The sequence below is a fragment of the Rhinoraja longicauda genome, chromosome 10, assembly GCF_053455715.1.
Source record: "Rhinoraja longicauda isolate Sanriku21f chromosome 10, sRhiLon1.1, whole genome shotgun sequence".
NCBI classification, from domain to species: Eukaryota; Metazoa; Chordata; class Chondrichthyes; order Rajiformes; family Arhynchobatidae; genus Rhinoraja; species Rhinoraja longicauda.
The window spans coordinates 46135792-46156827 of record NC_135962.1 but is presented as its reverse complement, the minus strand read 5'-3'; the positions used below and the strand labels follow the sequence as shown (position 1 = coordinate 46156827).

General features: G+C 45.1%; 1 protein-coding gene across 1 annotated transcript; it reads right to left on the bottom strand.

Moving 5' to 3' along the window:
• Positions 1–6054: 6054 nt before the first annotated feature.
• LOC144597686 (histone H2B 1/2-like) lies at positions 6055–6423 on the bottom strand. Its single transcript, XM_078407217.1, has one exon. It carries the CDS (start codon positions 6421–6423, stop codon positions 6055–6057), a length of 369 nt encoding a protein of 122 aa, XP_078263343.1.
• Between the last annotated feature and the right edge of the window lie 14613 nt (positions 6424–21036).

Sequence of the window (21036 nt, the reverse complement as noted above, 5' to 3'; positions counted from 1 at the left end):
CAGGCACCTGGATAGTATGCACACTGTATCTCTCTCTCTACATGTGACAATAAATAAACTAAACTAAAATAAGCTAGCTGAGGTGCCAGACAATGACTATATCCAACAGGCGAGAATATAACCATTTATATTTGATTTATTTCTGAAGAAGGGTCTCGACCCAAAACGGCACCTATTCCTTTTCCCCAGGGATGAGTTGGAGTCGGAGTTGGATTCATGGGAGGTGGTCTTGGAGGGGAGGATGCTCCTCAATCTGCGGAGCATCTTGGACAATACAGCTCACCCCCTCCATGACACACTGGTCAACCCGAGGAGCACCTTCAGCAACAGACTGGTTCCACCAAGATGCAGTGCATCTTTCTTCTACCCTGTGGCTATCAAACTGTACAACTCCTCCACCTTCTGTCATGAGGTAGACTGACTCTCCTCCCCCCCCCCCCCCCCCCCACCCCTCCCCCTCCCCAATCATCATTGCACATCCCGTATCTTTTGTTTGCAGACCAATTTCTCTCCTGGGATAAATAAGGTTTTATCGTATAGTATGCTGCCTGACCCGCTGAGTTACTCCAGCATTTTGTGTCTATCTTCAGTGTAAACCAACATCTGCAGCTCCTCCATACACAGTTAAATTTGACGTTCAATGGCATCAACCATACTCAAATGCACTGTTATGAACATTCTGGGGGTCACAACTAATCTGTAACACAACTGGACCAGCCACATAAATGCCTTGACCAAAAGAACAGTTCAGCTGTTTATCCTCTGTGAGTGACTGCCTGCCTGATACCCCAAGCCTTTCCATTACAAGACAACATGTAAAAATGTCAGGGGATATTGGGGGGGGAAAGGCAGGAGAATGGGGTTGAGAGGGAAAGAAAGATCAGCCACGATTGAATGGCAGGGCAGACTTGATGGGCCGAATGGCCTAATCCTGCTCCTATAACTTATGAAGATCACCATGTGAACTCCACTGCCCTCGATGAAGGCAGCGCCAAGAAATCTCGGCGTCATCCAAGCCAAAGAAGTCCACTTCAAGCAGCGCAAGTCCCTCCACCAGCAGCACGCAGTGGCTGTGATGTGCACCATCTGCAAAATGTGCTGTGGTTACCCTCCTCACTCTTTCCAGCAACACCTCCAAAGCCACGTGAGCTCCATCACCAAGAAGACTAAGGGCAGAGGGCACACAAGGACATTGCCACCCTTCATGCTGCACTTTACAGTATTTGACTGTGGGGTCTACATGCAGTCGTTCATCATTGCCGAGTCTAAAACCAGGAACTCTCTACCCCAGAGCACCGTGGAAAGTACTGTAACTTCACCACAAGAACTGCAATAGCTCACTGCCACTCACCACCAATCCTTCAAGGGCAACTAGGAACAGATATGCATAATGGCCAGGTGTAGGAAGGTCATAAGTGATAGGTATGGCGAGTCTGAAGGCTTGTAACTTTGTCAAAGAAGTTTATTGCGGTAGCAATATTCAGTTACAAAGATAACAACCGAGATCGCAGACGACCATTAAACTCAAACTATTCACATCGAAGTACTCTTCCCACTGACTGGTTTTGGGCGCCAAAACCACCACGTGACCTAGCTGGCCAATCCGAGGGTTCGACTCTCAGGACCAATCCCTATGGTCGCTACATAGGTGAAGAATTAGGCCATTCGGCCCATCAAGTCTACTCTGCCATTCAATCATGGCAGATCTATCTCTCCCTCCTAACCCCATTCTCCTGCCTTCTCCCCATATCCTCCGACACCCTATCTATCTATCTCTGCCTTAAAATATCCATTGAAATGGCCTCCACAGCCTTCTGTGGCAAAGAATTCCACAGATTCACCACCCTCTGACTAAAGAGGGAAGGAACTGCCAATTCTGATTCATACCGAAGATAGACACAAAGTGCTGGAGTAACTCAGCGGGTCAGGCAGCATCTCTGGAGAAAAAGGGACTGGTGACGTTCCAACCCAAAACGTCGCCCGTTCTTTTTCTCCAGAGATGCTGTCTGACCCCGTTGAGTTACTCCAGCATTTTGAGTCTATCATCTATACATAATGGCCTCTCAGCAATGCTCGATTCCTAAAACGAATACATAAATAAATGTTACTTTTTATTTAATTTCCCTTTCTTTTAACTTACATTTAATATTCTCTTTCTGTATTTAAAAATGACAGTCCTTTCTGGAGAGTTTAATTAATATTCATTAGAGCCACAGATGAATCTATATATTATTCATATATTACTCAGGGAATCTCCAGAACTGTGAACCTTTCCTAAAATGTATGAATATGCAGAGTTACAGTTTCAAACATCTGTTAGTCTTTATTCATCAGCAGCATATTGTGCTCTGTATGTTCTATAACCTAAAGACCTGATAGTTTTTGGTCTAAAATGAGACATGCCGGATTAAACTCAAGTTTTTTTGGAATCACAGCAAAGTGAAGTTTTCGATTTATCCCACTCAATATGGCCTGAACATTCAATGATGCTGAGCCTAAGCATCTGGCATGCAAGACTACCCAGTCAGTTCCTATTAAAGTGCGTTGGGCAAAGACGGTTAAAATATATCCAAGGGACCAAGCCTGTAACAGCCCTTACAAGAACAAATGTTGGGATTCATACGTACTTAGAGTCATAGAAGTCATACAGCGTGAAAACTGGCCCAACTGCCCAAGCCGACCAACATCCCCGATCTACGCTAGTGCCTGTGTTTGGCCCGTATCCCTCTAAACCTATCCTGTTGGTAGGTTTCCTATACTTCACACTACACACTATATACACTCTATACTTCAGTGGACGGCACCAGCAACGTGCCTGAAATTCAAGACAGTGAGGGGGTGGAAGTTTGGGGAGTGGCTATTACTAAGGAGAAGGTACTTGGGAAGCTGAAAGGGCTGAAGGTGGATAAGTCACCTGGACAGCACCCTTGTGTTCTGAAAGAGGTGGGTTTAGGGATTGTGGAGGCATTGATAGTGATATTTCAAGAATCGCTAGAGTCGGGTTTAGTCCAAGACAATTGGAAAAAAGCCAATGTTACCCCCACTGAACAAGAAGGGAGCAAAGCAGAACAGTGGGAACTATAGGCTGGTTAATCTGACTTCAGAGGTTGGTAAGATTTTAGAGTCCATTTTAAAGGATGAGATTATGGAGTACTTGGACGTTCATGATAAAATAGGCCAAAGTCAGCATGGTTTTGTGAAGGGAAGATCTTGTCTGATGAATCTGCTGGAATTCTTTGAAGAAGTAAATAGTCGGACAGACAAAGGAGAGTCAGTGGATGTTGTTCACCGTGATTTCCAGAAAGCCTTTGATAAGGTGCAACACCTGAGGCTGCTAAGGAAGATGAGAGCCCACTGTATCAAAGGGCATATGCTAGCATGGATAGCAGGTTGGCTGGATGGCAGAAGCAAAGACTGGCAATAAAGGGGGCTTTTTCTGGATGGCAGCCAGTGACTAGCGGAGTTCCAGAGGAGTTGGTGCTGGGGCAGTTATCCTTCACGTTGTACATTAATGATTTAGAAGAGGGGACTGGAGGCTTTGTGGCCAAGTTTGCAGATTATACAAAAATAGGTGAAGGGGCAGATAGTGTAGAGAAAGCAGGGACTTGGACAGGTTGGGAGAGTGGGCAGAGAAGTGGCAGATGGAATATAGTGCAGCAAAGTGTGGATTCATGGATTTTGGTAGTAGGAATAAAGGCGTAGACTGTTTTCTAAATGGGGAGAGAATCGAGAAATCAGAGGTGCACAAGGATTTGGGAGTTCTAGTGCAGGATTCCCAAAAAGTTAATTTGCAAGTCGAATCGGTAGTAAAGCAGGCAAATGCAATGCTAGCATTTATTTCAAAAGGGCAAGAAATCAAAAACAGGGGTGTAATGCTGAGGCTCTGTAAGGCGTTGGTCAGGCCACATATGAAGTATTAAGAGCAATTCTGGGCACCATATCTGAGGAAGGATGTGCTGGCTCTGGAGAGAGACCAGAGGAGGTTTACAAGAATGATCCCAGGAATGAGTGGGTTAACATGTGATGAGAGTTTGATGACACTGGGCTTGTACTCACTGGAGTTTAGAAGATGGAGGGGGGACCTCATTGAAACTTACCGAATAGTGAATGGCTTTGATAGAGTGGATGTGGAGAGGATGTTTCCACCAGTGGGAGAGACTAGGACTAGAGGTCACAGCCTCAGAATTAAAGGACGTTCCTTTAGGAAGGGGATGAGGAGGAATTTCTACCGTCAGATGGTGGTGAATCTGTGGAATTATTTGCCACAGAAGGCTGTGGAGGCCGTCAATGGATATTTTTAAGCCAAAGATTGATAAATTCTTGATTGGTATGGGTGTCAGGGGTTATGGGGAGAAGGCAGGATAATGGGGTTAGGAGGGAGAGATAGATCAGTCATGATTGAATGGTGGAGTAGACTTAATGAGCCAAATGGTCTAATTTTCCTCCTATTACTTATGACCTTATGTACCTGTCTAAATGTTTCCTGATTGTTGCAATAATATCTACCTCAACTACCTCCTCTGGCAACTTGTTCCATACAACCACAACCCTTTGTGTAAAAAGGTTACCCCTCAGGTTACTATTAAATTTTTCTTAAACCTTAAACCTATGTCCTCTGGTTCTCAATTCCCCTACTCTGGGCAAAAGACTGTGCTTTTACCCGATCTATTTCTCTCATGATTTTGTAAACCTCTGTATGGTCACCCCTCATCCTCCTGCACTCCATGGAATATACCCCTAGCCAGCTCAACCTCTCTCGATCGCTCAGACCCTCAGGTCCTAGCAACATCCTCATAAATCTTCCCTGCAGCGTTTCCAGCTTGACAGCATCATTCCGATAACATGGTGACCAAAACTGAACGCGATACTCTAAATGTGGCCTCACTAATGTCTTATATAACTGCAACATGACCTGCCAACTTCCATATTCAATACTCTGACTGATTAAGGGTATGCAACCCTGGGCAGCCTGAAAGAACCCAGAATGAGATGGCTACATGCATTCTACATTGGTACATACATTTCACATGAAAATAGCCCGAAATATCTGCTAGAGACTAACAACATTGTAAATGCAGCGCTGAAGTCCCTTGCGAATCCCTCCATCTCTTCGGACTGCTTACCTTGGGCACCATGTTATAGAACAGATATTGCCAAGCTGGAAAGGATGCAGAGAAAATTTATGAGGATGTTGCCAGGACTGGAGGGTCTGAGCTACAGAGAGAGGTTGAGTAGACAGGGACTCTATTCCTTGGAGTGCAGGAGGATGAGGGGTGATCTTATAGAGGTGTATGAAATCATGAGAGGAATAGATCGTGTGGATGCACAGAGTCTCTTGCCCAGAGTAGGTGAATCAAGGGCCAGAGGACATACGTTCAAGGTAATGGGGAAAAGATTTAATAGGAATCTGAAGGGTAACTTTTTCACACAAAGGGTGGTGGGTGTATGGAACAAGCTGCCAGAGGAGGTAGCTGAGGCTGGGACTATCCTAACATTTAAGAAGCAGTTAGACAGGTACATGAATAGGACAGGTTTGGAGGGATATGGACCAACGCAGATAGATGGGACTAGTGTAGCTGGGACATGTTGGCCGGTGTAGGCTCTATCACTCCATGCTGTATCGTGTTAAGACTATGACCATAACTCCTCCTTGCATGTCTTTCCTCTCCTCTCTCACTTCCTGCAACTTTCTCCCATTCACTTGCCCTCTTGTTCTGATCATTTGCCTTCCTCTTCAATTGCTTCTCATGTTACCAATCACATTCGCCCTCCCGGGAACTTAGCTGAGGTCCGTAGTCCCCATGCAGCGGACTAGAGTGAAATTCACTTCATTTGCAAACAATCTTAGCGTACCCATAGATGTCAATAGATACATAGACAATAGGAGCAGGAGTAGGCCATTCGGCCCTTTGAGCCAGCACCGCCATTCAATGTGATCATGGCTGATCATCCGCAATCAATACCCCGTTCCTGCCTTCTCTCAAATATCCCTTGAATCCGCTGGCCCAAAGAGCCCTATCTAACCCTCTTTTGAATGCATCCAGTGAATCTTTACTAGGAACTGGTGTACTTGGTCACCGCCTTTGTCCCTTCCAACACGGCATGCTCGGCCAGCTCCCTGGGCAGCAGAAGGCGAACGGCGGTCTGGATCTCCCATGACCTGATGGCTGACCGCTTGTTGTAATGAGCCAGGCGGGAAGCCTCGCCCGCGATACGCTCGATAATATCGTTGACTAACGAGTTCATGATGCTCATGGCCTTGGAGGAGATGCTGGTGTCGGGGTGAACCTGCTTCATCACTTTGTAGACGTAGATGGCGTAACTCTCCTTCCTCGACCTCCTGCGCTTCTTGCTCCCCTTGCCTGGAGGTTTGGACATGGCTTTTGTGGCACCCTTCTTGGCCGCTTTCAGTGATTCAGGCATTTCGTCTGTCGGCTTCAGACACACAAATGTTAGATCCCATTCATCTCACTCCAACGGTACAACCCAGGAAAATTAACTCGATATCTGGACGTTGGACCAAAGCCAAAAGCAGTGCTGCAATTGGGAAGTGGAAGCCAAAGCAGAACGTCCTGGAAATACAAAGGTGGCAACAGTGGTGAGAAAAACAGGACGACAGTTTCAACTTGTCACCTTTCCCCAAAACACAAGGGAAAATTTGGCAACTCTTCTTCAAAATAGTATTGTTGGATCTTTCATTTACCTGCTCTGAACAGTGCAAGGGAAGTGACTGGATTCAAGTAAAAACAAAGTGCTAGGAAGTCTCAATAAAGTTCATTGGCCTGATACATAAACTGTTTCTCTCTGCAGGTGCAGGTGTTGCCTGAGCTGTTGAATATCTCCATGTTTCTCTGTATTTATCCCTTACATTATTAGACAATAGACAATAGGTGCAGAAGGAGGCCATTCGGCCCTTCGAGCCAGCACCGCCATTCACCGTGATCATGGCTGATCATCCACGATCAGCACTCCGTTCCTGCCTTCTCCCCATATCCCTTGACTCCGCTATCATTAAGAGCACTTTGTAACTCTCTCTTGAAAGCATCCAGGGAATTGCCCTCCACTGCCTTCTGAGGCAGAGAGTTCCACAGCTTCACAACTCTCTGAGTGAAAACACTTTTCCTCATCTCCGTTCTAAATGGCCTACCCCTTAATCTTAAACTGTGGCCCCTGGTTCGGGACTCATCCAACATCTGGAAGATGTTTCCTGCCTCTAGCGTGTCCAATCCCTAAATAATCTTATATGTTTCAATAAGATTCCCTCTCATCCTTCTAAATTCCAGAGTGTACAAGCCCAGTCGCTCCAGTCTTTCAACATGCGATTATTGATTGGAGATGGTGCAGAAACGATGGTGCAGCACAATGGTGTGTGGTCGAGCTGCTGCCTTACAGTGCCAGAGACCCAGGTTCAATCCTGACTATGGGTGCTGCCTATACGGAGTTTGTACGTTCTCCCTGTGACCGCGTGAGTTTTCACCGGGTGCTCTGATTTCCTCCCACACTCCAAAAACTTACAGGTTTGTGGGCTAATTGGCTTCTGTTAATTGTTCCTGGGTGTCGCATGCAGTGTACCGTGGAGCCGCGCGCACGGCGGGAGTGTCCCGGGGAGCTGCACGGGCCCAATCCACCCGCCGAACAACCGCGCCACCGACGACCGGAGCGACGACCGAAGACTGGAACGCGCCCCAGTAGGCCTGACTCGCCCCACAGGCCTCCCAGGGGACTGCGGCGAAGCCTGTCTGGGCAGAAGGAGTCTCAGCGGTGGCAGTGATGGGAGCCTTGGCGGCGCCAGCGGGAAAGCGGCGGCACGAACCTCAGCGGCAACAAGAGCTTCGATGGCGGTGGGGTCTTGCGGTCGTTGAATGTGAGGGGAGAGGGGAGGACAATGGAGACCCGGCGTGAGGGATGCAGGGAGATCAAAGGGGGACTCGGTGTGGGCACTCTAGAATCCTCTGTCCAGGGGATAAGTCTGTTTGTTTGTTTGTTTGTTCATTTGTTCCGGTGGAGCCAGCCCACAGTCGCTTGTCTTTTTCTTTTTGGTTTTCACTTTTAATTTCAAGTTTTTGTGAACTTTGTGTGTTGTGACTGTCGGCAGACCAATTTCCCTCTGGGGATGAATAACGTTTATTATATCGTATCATATAAATTGTCTCTAGTGTGTAGGATAGTGTTAGTGTATGCTCACAATGGCACCCCGCTGGGTAAACTTCTCGTTCTCGGAGGTCTGCCCGCATATCCGGAGCCTTCTGCCACCACATGACGCATCTCGGCCTGTTTGGAGACTGCAGGAAATGACAATTCACTGCAGACGTTTTCCTACCCACTGACAGCCCTGCCCACTGTCAGCATGTTGGGAAATTAAATTTCTGCCTATTATTATGAGTAGTGATGTTAATGCTGGTGGCAATGACTTCACCTCATATTACACAGTGTTGACGTAGCCATCAAGGAGTTGCTCAATCCGACCTCTGCTGATGAACGAGAAGGCTAATGGCCTCTTTGCTCCGGTGGAATGCACTTAGAAAACTCGCTCTCTGATAAATCTGCTTTCCCTTGAGAATGTCTCTTTTCCTCTTCACTTTCGGGCGGCCAGGCGGCGCAGCGGTTGCAGCGCCGGAGATGCAGGTTCGAACCCAACTACTGTCTGTACGGAGTCCGTACATTCTCCCCGTGACCGCGTGGGTTTTCTCCGAGATCTTCGGTTTCCTCCCACACTCGAAAGACATACAGGCTTGTAGGTTAACTGGCTTGGTATAGTTGTAAATTGTCCCTGGTGGGCATTTAGGATAGTGTTAATGTGTGGGGATCGCTGGTCGGTGCGGATTCGGTGAGCCAACGGGCCTGTTTCCACACTGTATCTGTAAAAAACTAAAAACTTAAGCATTCTCCAGCATGTCCTTCGTTTTTATCCTCTTCCCCTTGAACTGTTTGTTAGCACTGCCGACAATGACTTTGAGAGTGTGTTGGATGAAATAACTCCTCACTGCCTGGCAAAACATCTGATGCAAGGAAAATACAGAAGGAAACCCTGCTCCTTCCTGCGGCCCCTGTACTAAGGCAGCATCTGCTGCCTATCTATAGCAGGTTAGTGCTACTGCATTGATATTCCATGGACCCAGCCTCAAGGAAGCCTGTTTAGAATTTAATACAACTAATTTGAATACATTAGTACATAATGTTCTCCTTAGTTGAATCTCCACATGATTGATGAATATGTTTCTCCACAAATTCTGTTCACTGGATTGGGAAGGGGAACATTGCTACAAAGAAAAAAACTAAATTTTAAGAGCAAGTACTACATTCTGATATTAAAATAAAATGCAGGTATTTTTATTCAAGGCCAAATAAGCTGATAAAAAACAGACATGGTAGTGAAGCAGATTTAGGTGAATTGATGTATATTTTCAGTCAGATAGACACAAAATGCTGGAGTAACTCAGTGGGTCAGGCAGCATCTCAAGAGAAAAAGAATAGGTGACGTTTTGAGTCGTGACCCTTCTTCAGACTGAGAATCTTCAGTGTAAACCTGCATCTGCAGTTCCTTCCTACGTGTATATTTCAGTCAGTTGGTTTCAAAGTTCAAAAGTAATTTATGGGCTAGATTTTTCTGGTCAGTGTTCAATGAATTTCCATCCTGCAGCTTCTGAGTCAAAGCCTTCCTGCTCTTCATCAGTGACATCCTGCACCAAGGCAGGACCTTCCACGGCATGAAATAGTTGTTCTGTGAAAGCAGAGCAAATGCCAGTCTCACAAATGTGGAGTTCCCAGCATTTTCCTCGACAGGTCCTGGCCATTATTTAATTCATCATTCTCTAATTGATAGCTTCTGGGCTGAAAATTGAACCATCATTCCCACAACCACAATTACATTTCGTATCCCTCTGGAATTATTCTTAATTATTTTGATTAGAAGACAGGTTTGGTTTCCAGGATTCTGGATGTAGTAAACTTGCTGCCTCTAAATTTATTATTTATTCTTTCTTGCATTTCTCTGAAGAATAATAGCTTATTATTTCATTTTGATCATAAACTTCGACAAATTGGATTTGTTGTCCTGTCAGAAATATTAGAAACAAGGGCTTGTTTCACCCTTCCGTTGCACCATTTGACTTCCAATGGGTATGAAGACTCTATTGTGTAGGAAGGAACTGTAGATGCTGGTTTACACCGAAGATAGACACAAAAAGCTGGAGCAACTCAGCGGGACAGGCAGCATCTCTGGAGAGAAGGAACAGGCGATGTTTCAGGTCGAGACTCTTCTTCAGACTGGTTCGCGACAAGAGAAACGAGAGATATAGACATTGATGTAGAGAGATAAAGAACAATGAACGAAAGATATGCAAAAAAGTTACGATGATAAAGGAAACAGGCTATTGTCGGCTGTTTGTAGGGTGAAGACGAGAGGCTAGTGCGATGCGAAACGTTAGTCTGAAGAAGGGTCCCAACCCGAAACATCACCCATCCTTTTTCTCCAGAGATATTGTCTGTCCTGCTGAATTACTCCAGCACTTTGTGTCTATCTTTGGTATCAACCAGCATCTGCAGTTCTTTGTTTCTGCATGGATAGGAATGGATTAGTAAGATATGGGCCAGGCACAGGCAAGTGAGACCAGCTTGGTGAGGTAACTTGGTCAGCATGGATGAGATGGGGCAAAAGCCCGGTATCCATGCTCTATGGCTCGATGACTGTAGGATTCATGGTGCGGCACAACCATCATTCTTTTTAAAAGTTTATTAAAATTGAGTAAATACCACTAAAAATATAAATGCAAACTCTACACCTATGTTATGTGAGATTATAATAGATGATATGATGCAGAATACAACAAATTGCTGTACATTAGTGAGACCTCTGCATTCTGTGCATTGCATGCTTTTATTTTTTACAGTTCCTTTGCCATTAATTAGCAAGTTCTGTTTCTTTTGGAGTGATCCGCTCCATCCACTCTAGGATATTGTGGACTCATCTTTCAATCTGGCAAGATTGCATCTTGCCAATGTCCTTGACACCTCCTCATTTTAGAATCTACTGTAAATATCATATCTAAAATTGATGCGGATTTCCCCTTTGAATGTACCATCATCATTCTACTTGGTTGCAACAAAAACATGAGTAGTCTGACATCAAAATGTCTGATGATCAACCGTTAGCGCACCTAAAATGCCATGATTAGGAAACGGTCTTAAGTTTATCAGCATTCTGAAATCTATATACTAAAACTCTCGTTTGTTTGTTCCTGAACTACAGCCAAAAGGGTACACAACAGCACGACAATTTTAGGCCCACCTTACTCACCGTTGTCCTTTTGGTGCTAATGGAAGAAGTTTCATTGAAATTGGTGTTATATTTTTTAAGTTATCATATTTTAAAGTTTAAATCTATGTCCTAGGGTGGGGGGGGGGGGGGTGGAGGGAGGGAGGGGGAGGAGGGGGAGGAGGGGGGATGGAGTGGGCGGGAGGGGAAAGGGGGAAGGGGTGGAGGGAGGGGGTAGAGGGAGGGGGAGGAGGAGGGAGGGGGAGGGGGAAGGGAGGGGGAAGGGAGGGGGAGTGGAGGGAGGGGGAAGTGGGGGGGAGGGAGGGGGAGGGGGAAGGGAAGGAGGGGAGGGACGGGGGAGTGGAGGGAGGGGGAAGTGGGGGGGGGGAGGGGGGAGGGGAGGGGGAAGTGAGGGAGGAGAGGAACGGGGGAGTGGAGGGAGGGGGAAGTGGGGGGGGGGGAGGGAGGGAGGGGAGAGGGGAGGGGGGGAGTGGGGGAGGAGAGGGTGCTGCACTAGGTACACAGGAGAGGTTTGGGCTCAACGGGTCCACTTGGTCTAGTAGTTTATATTCTGCTGACCATTGCTTTCAAAAGACTATTGGGCACATATTGGCACCATCTTCATTATTTATTTGTTGGCATATAAATCCTTAGTGACAGTTACATTGGAGGAGTTCCTGAGAGGAAAAAGCTTGTGGTTGTAAAAAACAAATTCTTCAAGGTAGACTTTCAGCTTACATCTTCGTTGAAGAGTTCAGTGCATAACATCTGGGTAACTCAAGGCATAATGGAATAGAATTTTCAGTCGGGTTTTGGTCAATTTTTCTCCACCCTGTGTTAAACTTTTCTCACTGGAGGCATCTGTGTACAGTCCCCAAAGATTAATTATTTAATTCTGATTCCACAAACAAACTACGTCCCAATCCTCAAACTCAGGAGTGTTCTTTTACAACGATCCTTTTTTTGGACAAATGACTGGGAATTAGGAACAGCAGGATTTGCAAGAATTTGCTACTATTATCTGACCAAATTTAAACGGATGTTCTACTAACCACTTGATTAGACACAACATCGTTGAATTGTTTCATCGCTGTGATCATTTTCTTCTGAAATTAAGGCCACAAATCAATATATTATAGATGCAACATGAATATCAATTGGAATGGGATTTTGCTGTGTGAAATTAAATTAGCAAGTGAAGCTGAACAAAAAATTCTGTAATAACTCAAAATAGATTGCAAAGAAAAAATACTGAGTTAGGCATCTACCTCTGTAACTGAATTCTGCGTGGATTGACTTTACTTTGACTGTGCCCATGCATACAGCGATTAGATGTTCAGAATGTTTTTATTTCCATCTTGAGGACTTTGGATTAAGGTGAGGGGGGAAAGATTTAATAGGAACCTGAGGGGTAACTTTTTACACAAAGTGCATTGGGTGTATGGAATGAGTTGCTGGAGGAGTTTGTTGAGGTAGGTACTATCGCAATGTTTAAAAAGCATTTAGACAGGTACATGGATAGGATAGGTTTGGAGGGATATGGGCTGAACGTGGGAGGTGGAACATGTTGGTCGGCGAGGGCAGGTTGGGCCAAAGGGCCTGTTTCCACGCTGCATGACAATGACCCTATCACTATAAATTATAAGGCAGTGATTTAGATCATAAAATTTTTGTTAGGTGTGAAATCTAGGCTAGGAAGTAGTTATAAAATTATAGTCAGTTTATACAGGAGATAAATATCAAAATGATATATTTTCGCCATCTCATTATGTTTCTGTTGTAAATTTCACCACTGTATCTCAGCTGTCAACTGGCCCTTACTCTGTTTCCACCAATTCCAATTGTGTCTCTGCAAACTGATAGCTCATTTGACAAGTGTGAACAAATTTATTTTCTAATTTTCTTTCTTTCACTGTGGGTACGTTATTTGTCTCTGCTCAGAAGCTCTTTATCATTGCTTCCAAGTGATTAGGAATTCGCCATCTGTGAAATTACTGGCAAAAGTGTGTACATTTTCCAACAACATACATCGCTGCAATCTCCTCCTCTTGTGACCAATTCAATGGTTCATCACAAGAGATCCTTTTTCTTTATTTCACTCCTGCCTCTGCATGTATCCATGTACCTGTCTAAATGCTTCTTAAATGTTGCGATAGTACCTGCCTCAACTATCTCCTCCAGCAGCTTATTCCATGCACCCAACACTGACACATTCCATACACACATCACTAAAAAAGTTGCTCGTCTGGTTCCTATTAAAGGTCATGATGCCAATATGGTATCGCTGGATAGGCGCAAAATGCTGGAGTAACTCAGCAGGACAGGCAGCATCTCTGGAGAGAAGGAATGGGTGATGTTTCGGGTCGAGACCCTTCTTCAGATATCCTTCTTCAAACATGTCTGCCATCTTTTTCTTCGTTTACCCCCAATATTGAGCATATCCTGCTTCCTCTCCAGCTCTGTGGGTTCTGAGGTAAAAGATAATAGTCTGTGGGTTCTGAGGTAAAAGATAAAAGATAAAAGATAAAAGATAATAACAACCCTGCCAGCAGTGAGGCAGGAGATGCTTGAGGCCTCAGGTAGATGGAGAGCCTGGGAGGTCATGGTCATAAAGCTGGACAGCATAGAAACAAGATCTTCACCCCAACTTGGCGAGACCCACCAGGTTGTCGAACTCATAATCATAATCATAATTGTAATTTATTAGCCAAGTATGTTTTGCAACATACGAGGAATTTGATTTGCCATACAGTCATACCAATGAAGAGCAACAAGACACCCAAATAAATTTCTAACATGAACATTCACCACAGTGACTCCCCCTCATTCTTCACTGTGATGCAAGGCAAAAAAAGTTCAATCTCCTTCCCTTCTTTGTTCTTTGTTCCATGATGTTAGGCCGCAGAGCAACCGGAGATACGATCCGGAAAACAATCGCATCTCCGGCAAGGAAAGAGATTGAAAAAAGTTTCCCCCGACCCACCTCCCCCACCCCCACATAAAACAAACCATAGAACATTAACACATACTTTAAAAACACACTAAAAATAACAAAAAAGATGAAAAGACAGACTGAGGCTGCCATCGCTGACGGCGTCACTAAACTAGTCTGTGCCCATGTGCCCATATTCCCTCCAAACCTTTCCGACCCATGTATCTGTCCAAGTAGCTTTTAAATCTTGTAATTATGCCCGCCTCTCCCACTACTTTTGGCAGCTCATGTCTTATACAAACCACCATCTGTATGAAAAGGTTGCCAATCGGGTTCCTTTTAAATCTTTCCCCTCCCCTTAAACCTATGCCTTCTCGTTTTAGACCCCTCTAACCTGGAGAAAATACCTTATCTATGTGTCCTCATGATTTCAGATATCTTTATATGATCTTCCTGCCATGCTCCATTCTCTCCTTATAACCCAAACCATCCATACCCAATAATATCCTCTTAAATCTTTTTTTGCGCACTATCTAGCTTCAAGACATCCTTCCTGTGACAGGACGACCTGAACTGTACACAGTACGCCAAAAGTGGCCTAACTGACTTCTTGCTCACAGTTACGTGACAGTCCAACACTTGTACTCAAAACCCTGACCGAGGAAGGCAAGTGTGTCGATCGCTTACTTCACCATCCTGTCTGCGGGTGTTACAACCTTTTTGCCATTTGCAATGGGTTTTCCGTGCACTCCCAAACCGAATCAAGGCATACATTGCCATCTCGAATGCTTCAGTCATGGCCCACTGTTTCCCATGAGCAAATGAGAGAGAATGTTACACTCTTTCAAGGAGATATTGAGGACAAATATCAATTCCTCTGTTCACTTGGTAATCCCTTGAATCTGTTTTGGAAGGCTGGTTTGAGCATACAAAAGATGTAGCTGGCAGCTCGCTGCAGATATGGACTACCCTTAATGTAAAGGTTGTTCCTGAGATTCCTCTAAATCAATTCCCTCTCACCCTACGACTATGGTTTCTATTGATTGATTGATTGATTGAAAGATACAGCATGGAAACAGGCTCACTAAGTCCATGTCGACCACTGAAGAAGGGTCTCGACCCGAAATGTCACCTATTCCTTTTCTCCAGAGATGCTGCCTGATCCATTGAGTTACTCTAGCTTTTTGTGTCTATCACCCATTCACACTAGTTCTAGATTATCCCACTTTGGCATCCACTCCCCACACACTAGGGGCAATGCATAGCTGCCAATTCACCTCCAAATCCCAGAGGTCTTTGGCCAGTGGGAGGAAACCAGAGCACCTGCAGGAAATCCATGGTGCCCCATAGAGAACATGCAAACTCCACAGAGAACAACACCCGAAGTCAGGATTGAACTCTGGTTGCAAGCGCTGTGATGCAGCAGCTCTACTAGCTGTGCCACTCTGCTCTAGAAGCAAGGAACTGCAGATACTGGCTTACAAACGAAGTCATAAAGTCCTGACCCAAAACGTCACCTACTTACGTTCTCCAGGGATGCTGCCTGACCCGTTGCATGACTCCAGCACTTTGAGTCAGCAACTGGAGTATTCAGTCCTTGAATTTCTTCGTTCTCTCATTCGCAAACTTTCCTTTGAAAGTAGCATGCACAGGAATAATATCAGCATCAATTCCATTCTGAACAACATCAATTTTAACCACTCTGCTAGTTATGATCCCACTGCTCCATCTGCTTTATCTGATGATCTCAATGACATCAAGTCATTGATCAGCCTGAACATTCTCCAAATGAACAGTAGACAAAAATAATGTATCAGCTGCAAAAATCTCCGATTCCATTCACTGGTCTATTGATTGAAAGATTAAGGAATAACCTTCAATCTCCACTTCCAGGGGGCCGGTTCATAGACCTGCTATAAATATTCAAGAACTAAAGAAACAAAACCCATGTCAGGATAGAGAGAAACACAAAATGCTGGAGTAACTCAGTGGGTCAGACAGTATCTCTGGAGAGAATGGATTGTTGACGTTTCAGGTCAGGACCCTTCTTCAGACATCCTTGGTTAGAATAGTGCATATAGAACATAGAATGCCACAGCATAAGACAAGCCCTTCGGCCCACTATGCTATGCCAAATATGATGCCAAGACATGGGTGGTCACGGTGGCGCAGCGGTAGAGTTGCTGCCTTACAGCGAATGCAGCGCTGGAGACCCGGGTTCGATCCCGACTACGGGTGCTGTCTGTAGTGAGTTCGTAGGTTCCCGTGACCTACGTGAGTTTTCTCTGAGATCTTCTGCTTTCCCCCCACACTCCAAAGACGTACAGGTTTGTAGGTTATTTGGCTTGGTATAAATGTAACAATTGTTCGCTAGATTAGGGCGGCACGGTAGCGCAGCGGTAGAGTTGCTGCTTTACAGCGAATGCAGCGCCGGAGACTCAGGTTCGATCCTGACTACGGGTGCTGCACTGTAAGGAGTTTGTACGTTCTCCCCGTGACCTGCGTGGGTTTTCTCCGAGATCTTCGGTTTCCTCCCACACTCCAAAGACGTACAGGTATGTAGGTTAATTGGCTGGGTAAATGTAAAAATTGTCCCTAGTGGGTGTAGGATAGTGTTAATGTACGGGGATCGCTGGGCGGCACGGACTTGGACGGCCGAAAAGGCCTGTTTCCGGCTGTATATATATGATATGATGATGATGATGGTGTAGGATAGTGTTAATGTGCGGGGATCACTGGTCGGCGTGGACCCGGTGGGCCGAAGGGCCTGTTTCTGTGCTGAATCTCTAAACTAAATTAAACTAAACTTACATACCTGCACATAACCCACATCCCTCCATTCCCTGCATGTCCATGTGCCAATCCAAAAGTCTCTTAAATGCCGCTAACCTATCTGCTTCAACCACCCGGCAGCACGTTCCAGGCACTCACCACCCTTTTTTTTAGATTTAGAGATACAGCGCAGAAACAGGCCCTTCGGCCCACCGGGTCCGCGCTGCCCAGCGATCCCCGCACACTGACACTATCCTACACCCACTAGGGACAATTTTTACATTTGCCCAGCCAATTAACCTACAAACCTGCACGTCTTTGGAGTGAACCGAAGATCCCGGAGAAAACCCACGCAGATCACGGGGAGAACGTACAAACTCCGTACAGTACAGCACCCGTAGTCAGGATCAAACCTGAGTCTCCGGCGCTGCATTCGCTGTAAAGGCAGCAACTCTACCGCTGCGCCACCGTGCCACTCTTTGTGTCAAAAAACTTGCCTTCACATATTGGAAATATATTAGGTTTTGCATCTCGCAATTAATGAGATGCCCATTCAAGTTCTGAGGTCATACGTGTGCGGCTGGCAGGTATAATCAAGCTAAAATGATAAATACATGTTTATCATGGCATATTGAACAAGCTTAATTAGGGTGCCGGTAGATGTCAGCTAAGGTTAGAGATCCCGGCTGGAGGTGGGTTGAAAAGAATAATCCAGCTCCATTGATCACAACTGCAGCATCATTTGCTGCTATCTCAATCAGGTGCATGTACATTTTAATGATGTTGTTCAACTGAATCCCTTTCTGCTCGGTTCATAAACAAGGTTTGCCAGTTCACTGCTGGACCACCTCAGAAAGGCATTGCAGGGTTACAGCTGGGTGGTCAGAATAATCACCACTTATTTCAATTACATGCCAATTTAGTTACTCGATGAGTGTGAAAACAGCAATATTAAAGATTGGTTAGCTTGCTTTCATTTTTGGTAACAGACATGGATTGTACAGAAACTTTGGAAACAGTGATGCGCTGCATTATTAAGGTTTTTATACCCGCACAATTAACTGAGTAAATGGAAAAATATTTTCTCCGTGAAATTTTAAATTTGGCTGGAAGTTTTCTACTTTCAGTGAAATGACTACTGAGGCAATTCAGTGATTTGTTATGCAGCGTAGTTCAAAGGGAAATTATCGGAAGAACATTTTGTTGGTGTTGAAATCGATGTTGGTCTGATATATGTAAGCCTGACTAGTTCAGGCTGGCAAGTTTTCTTTCCAAAAGGACTTTTACATCCTTCCCTACTCTCAGCTCCAGCTTGATATCCAAACAATAAGCAGCACGGGCACAGTCTAGTGGTGCAGTGGTAGAATTGCGGCCTTACAGCATTTACAGCGCGAGAGATCCGGGTTCGATCCCAACTACGGGCGCTGTCTATATGGAGATTGTATGTTCTTCCCATGACTGCATGGGTTTTCGCTGAGATCTTCAGTTTTCTCCCACACTCCAAAGACGTACAGGTTTGTAGGTTAATTGGCTTGGTAAAAAAAAGTAAATTGCCCCTTGTGTGTGTAGGATAGTGTTAATGTGCAGGGATCGCTGGCCGGCGCGGACTCGGTGGGCCAAAGGGCCTGATTCCGCTCTGTATCTCTAAAACTAAATTAAATACTAAAACAGTGCCACCAACTCTGTCAAGATTGTTTTATTGGCATAGGTCCCGAAATGAAACAATGACATTCTTACTTGCAGCAGCTCAACATATATGCAGACATAATACTTTGTAAACACCATGCCAAACAACAAAAACATTTGTAAATATATTATTAATATATATATACAGAGACCCGGGTACAATCCTGACCACGGGTGCTGTCTGTTCGTTCTCCCGAAATATGGGTTTTCTCCGAGATCTTCAGTTTCCTTCCACACTCCAAAAACGTACAGGTTTGTTGGCTAATTGGCTTGGTAGAAAAAATGTAAATTGTCCCCGGTGTGTGTAGGATAGTGTTAGTGTGCGGGTATCGCAGGCCGGCGCGGACTCGGTGGGCCAAAGAGCCTGTTTCTGCGCTGCATCTCTAAACCAAACTAAGCTATATATATCAACAAACAATAATAGTGCAAAGAAAAAAACAATGCCCCCAAGTCTACGAGCTTCGGAGCTTGTTTAATAGTCTGATGGTTGTTGGGAAGAAGCTGCCCCTGAGCCTGGGGGTTACAGTTTTCAGGCTCCTATACCTTTTTACTGGTGGCAGGAATGAAATGACAGTGTGGCCAGTGTGGTGTGGGTCTCTAACGATGCTGGCTTGCCTTTACGATTCTTGTAGATACCTTCGATCGTGGTGAAGTCAGTTCCTCTGATGGATTGGGCAGTGTTCACTACTTTTTGCAACCTTCGTCATTCCTGGGCATATCCTGGGTATTGAGCTATCAGTATAAATCTAGTATAATCCCAATAGACATGTGAATAGTATTTTTCAGCTTGATCATGTTTCTAACCCATAGTATGTATTGCTGGCAATAATGTGGTTACTGGTTTCAAAAGAATACAAGTTGGAGGTACAATTTTGCCCAGCTCAGGGCATTAAAGTGCATCTTATGGCTTGTTGAGCATGTTTATATTCCATGGTTCCTTTTTAAGTGCGGAAGGCAAAATATCATTTGGTCAAACCTCATTACAACATAATCCTAAGGATGCAAACGTGGGTTCTGTTGCAGTGATGTGATTACGAGTGCAGAATGAGAAATAAGCTATGATTCGCTTCATTCAGTCTCCTGGGGCAGGAGACAAATTACAGATATAGGTACCAAGCAGAGTACATTGCAACATTTCTCCTTGAGGCATTTGCAAATGTGGAGGACATTGGACTTTAAATCAAAACATATTATTGCAACCTTCAGATACATTCAACACTCCCACACTTATCAGTGGAGCTCTCTCCCCCTCTCTCCCCTCTCTCTCCCCTCTCTCCCCCCCTCTCTCCTCCCTCTCTCCCCCCTCTCTCCCCCCTCTCTCCCCCCTCTCTCCCCCCCTCTCTCCCCCCTCTCTCCCCCCCTCTCTCCCCCCCTCTCTCCCTCCCTCTCTCCCCCCCTCTCTCCCCCCCTCTCTCCCCCCCTCTCTCCCCCCCTCTCTCCCCCCCCTCTCTCCCCCCCTCTCTCCCCCCCCTCTCTCTCTCATCCCCCTTTTTATTTAGGCCATGCATAGACTATTTCAGATTAACTAAAACCCGAAATTGATATATTTTTGCTGAATCCTTGAGATTAATTTAGTGTGTTTGATCGACTATCTAATAGTAAGCCAGATATACTTAAACAATGACTCCCCCCCTCCCCCCTCCCCCCTCCCCCCCTCCCCCCTCCATTCTTACCCAGCCCCCACCCCCTGTCCCTGGACTTATTGAGTTAAAATGTAAACATTTTAGACATGACACTAAACTTGTTTCCTCCTGGATAGATGCTAAAGTTCTTCTTCCTTAGAGAAAGTTCAGCCTAATCATTTTGGATGTATAGAGTGTAACTTGCCAAGTTTCACCATAATGGATCATAGTTTTGGATCTAAAGGAAACACAGTTGACTGAAGATTTTTGCATTCTGCTCTGTGTTTCTCACTATGTTGGCACTAATTGGCCTGTAAAATACCTTTGAAAAGCTCCATACATAGTACAGTCGGATAATGCAGTATGCCAAAGACACTTACCTTATCCATGACTGGATGCCGTGTTAGGTTTGTGTAATCTTTAAAGAACTCCTTGAATTGCAGATAATGACCACAGTTTTGCCCTCTGGCAAGCAAATTCCATGAATGCATAATGGATCTATTACTACACGCGCAATGCATGTTAAGCTTTAGACCGTAGCAAGTTTTATCAGGATTTGTTATAGCCAGACAATCAACATAATCTATCTACAGGTTTTGCCCTTCTTTAGCAGAACCCTAATTTACCAGAATGATATCTTCCTTTGATCCACAAAAGGGCACAAAGTGCTGGAGTAACTCAGTGGGTCAGGCAGCATCACTGGAGAATAAGAAAATAACTGCAGATGCTGGTACAAATCGATTTATTCACAAAATGCTGGAGTAACTCAG

Coding starts and splice junctions, on each gene's coding strand:
- LOC144597686 (XM_078407217.1), bottom strand. CDS start 6,423: ATGCCTGAATCACTGAAAGCGGCCAAGAAGGGTGCCACAAAAGCCATG.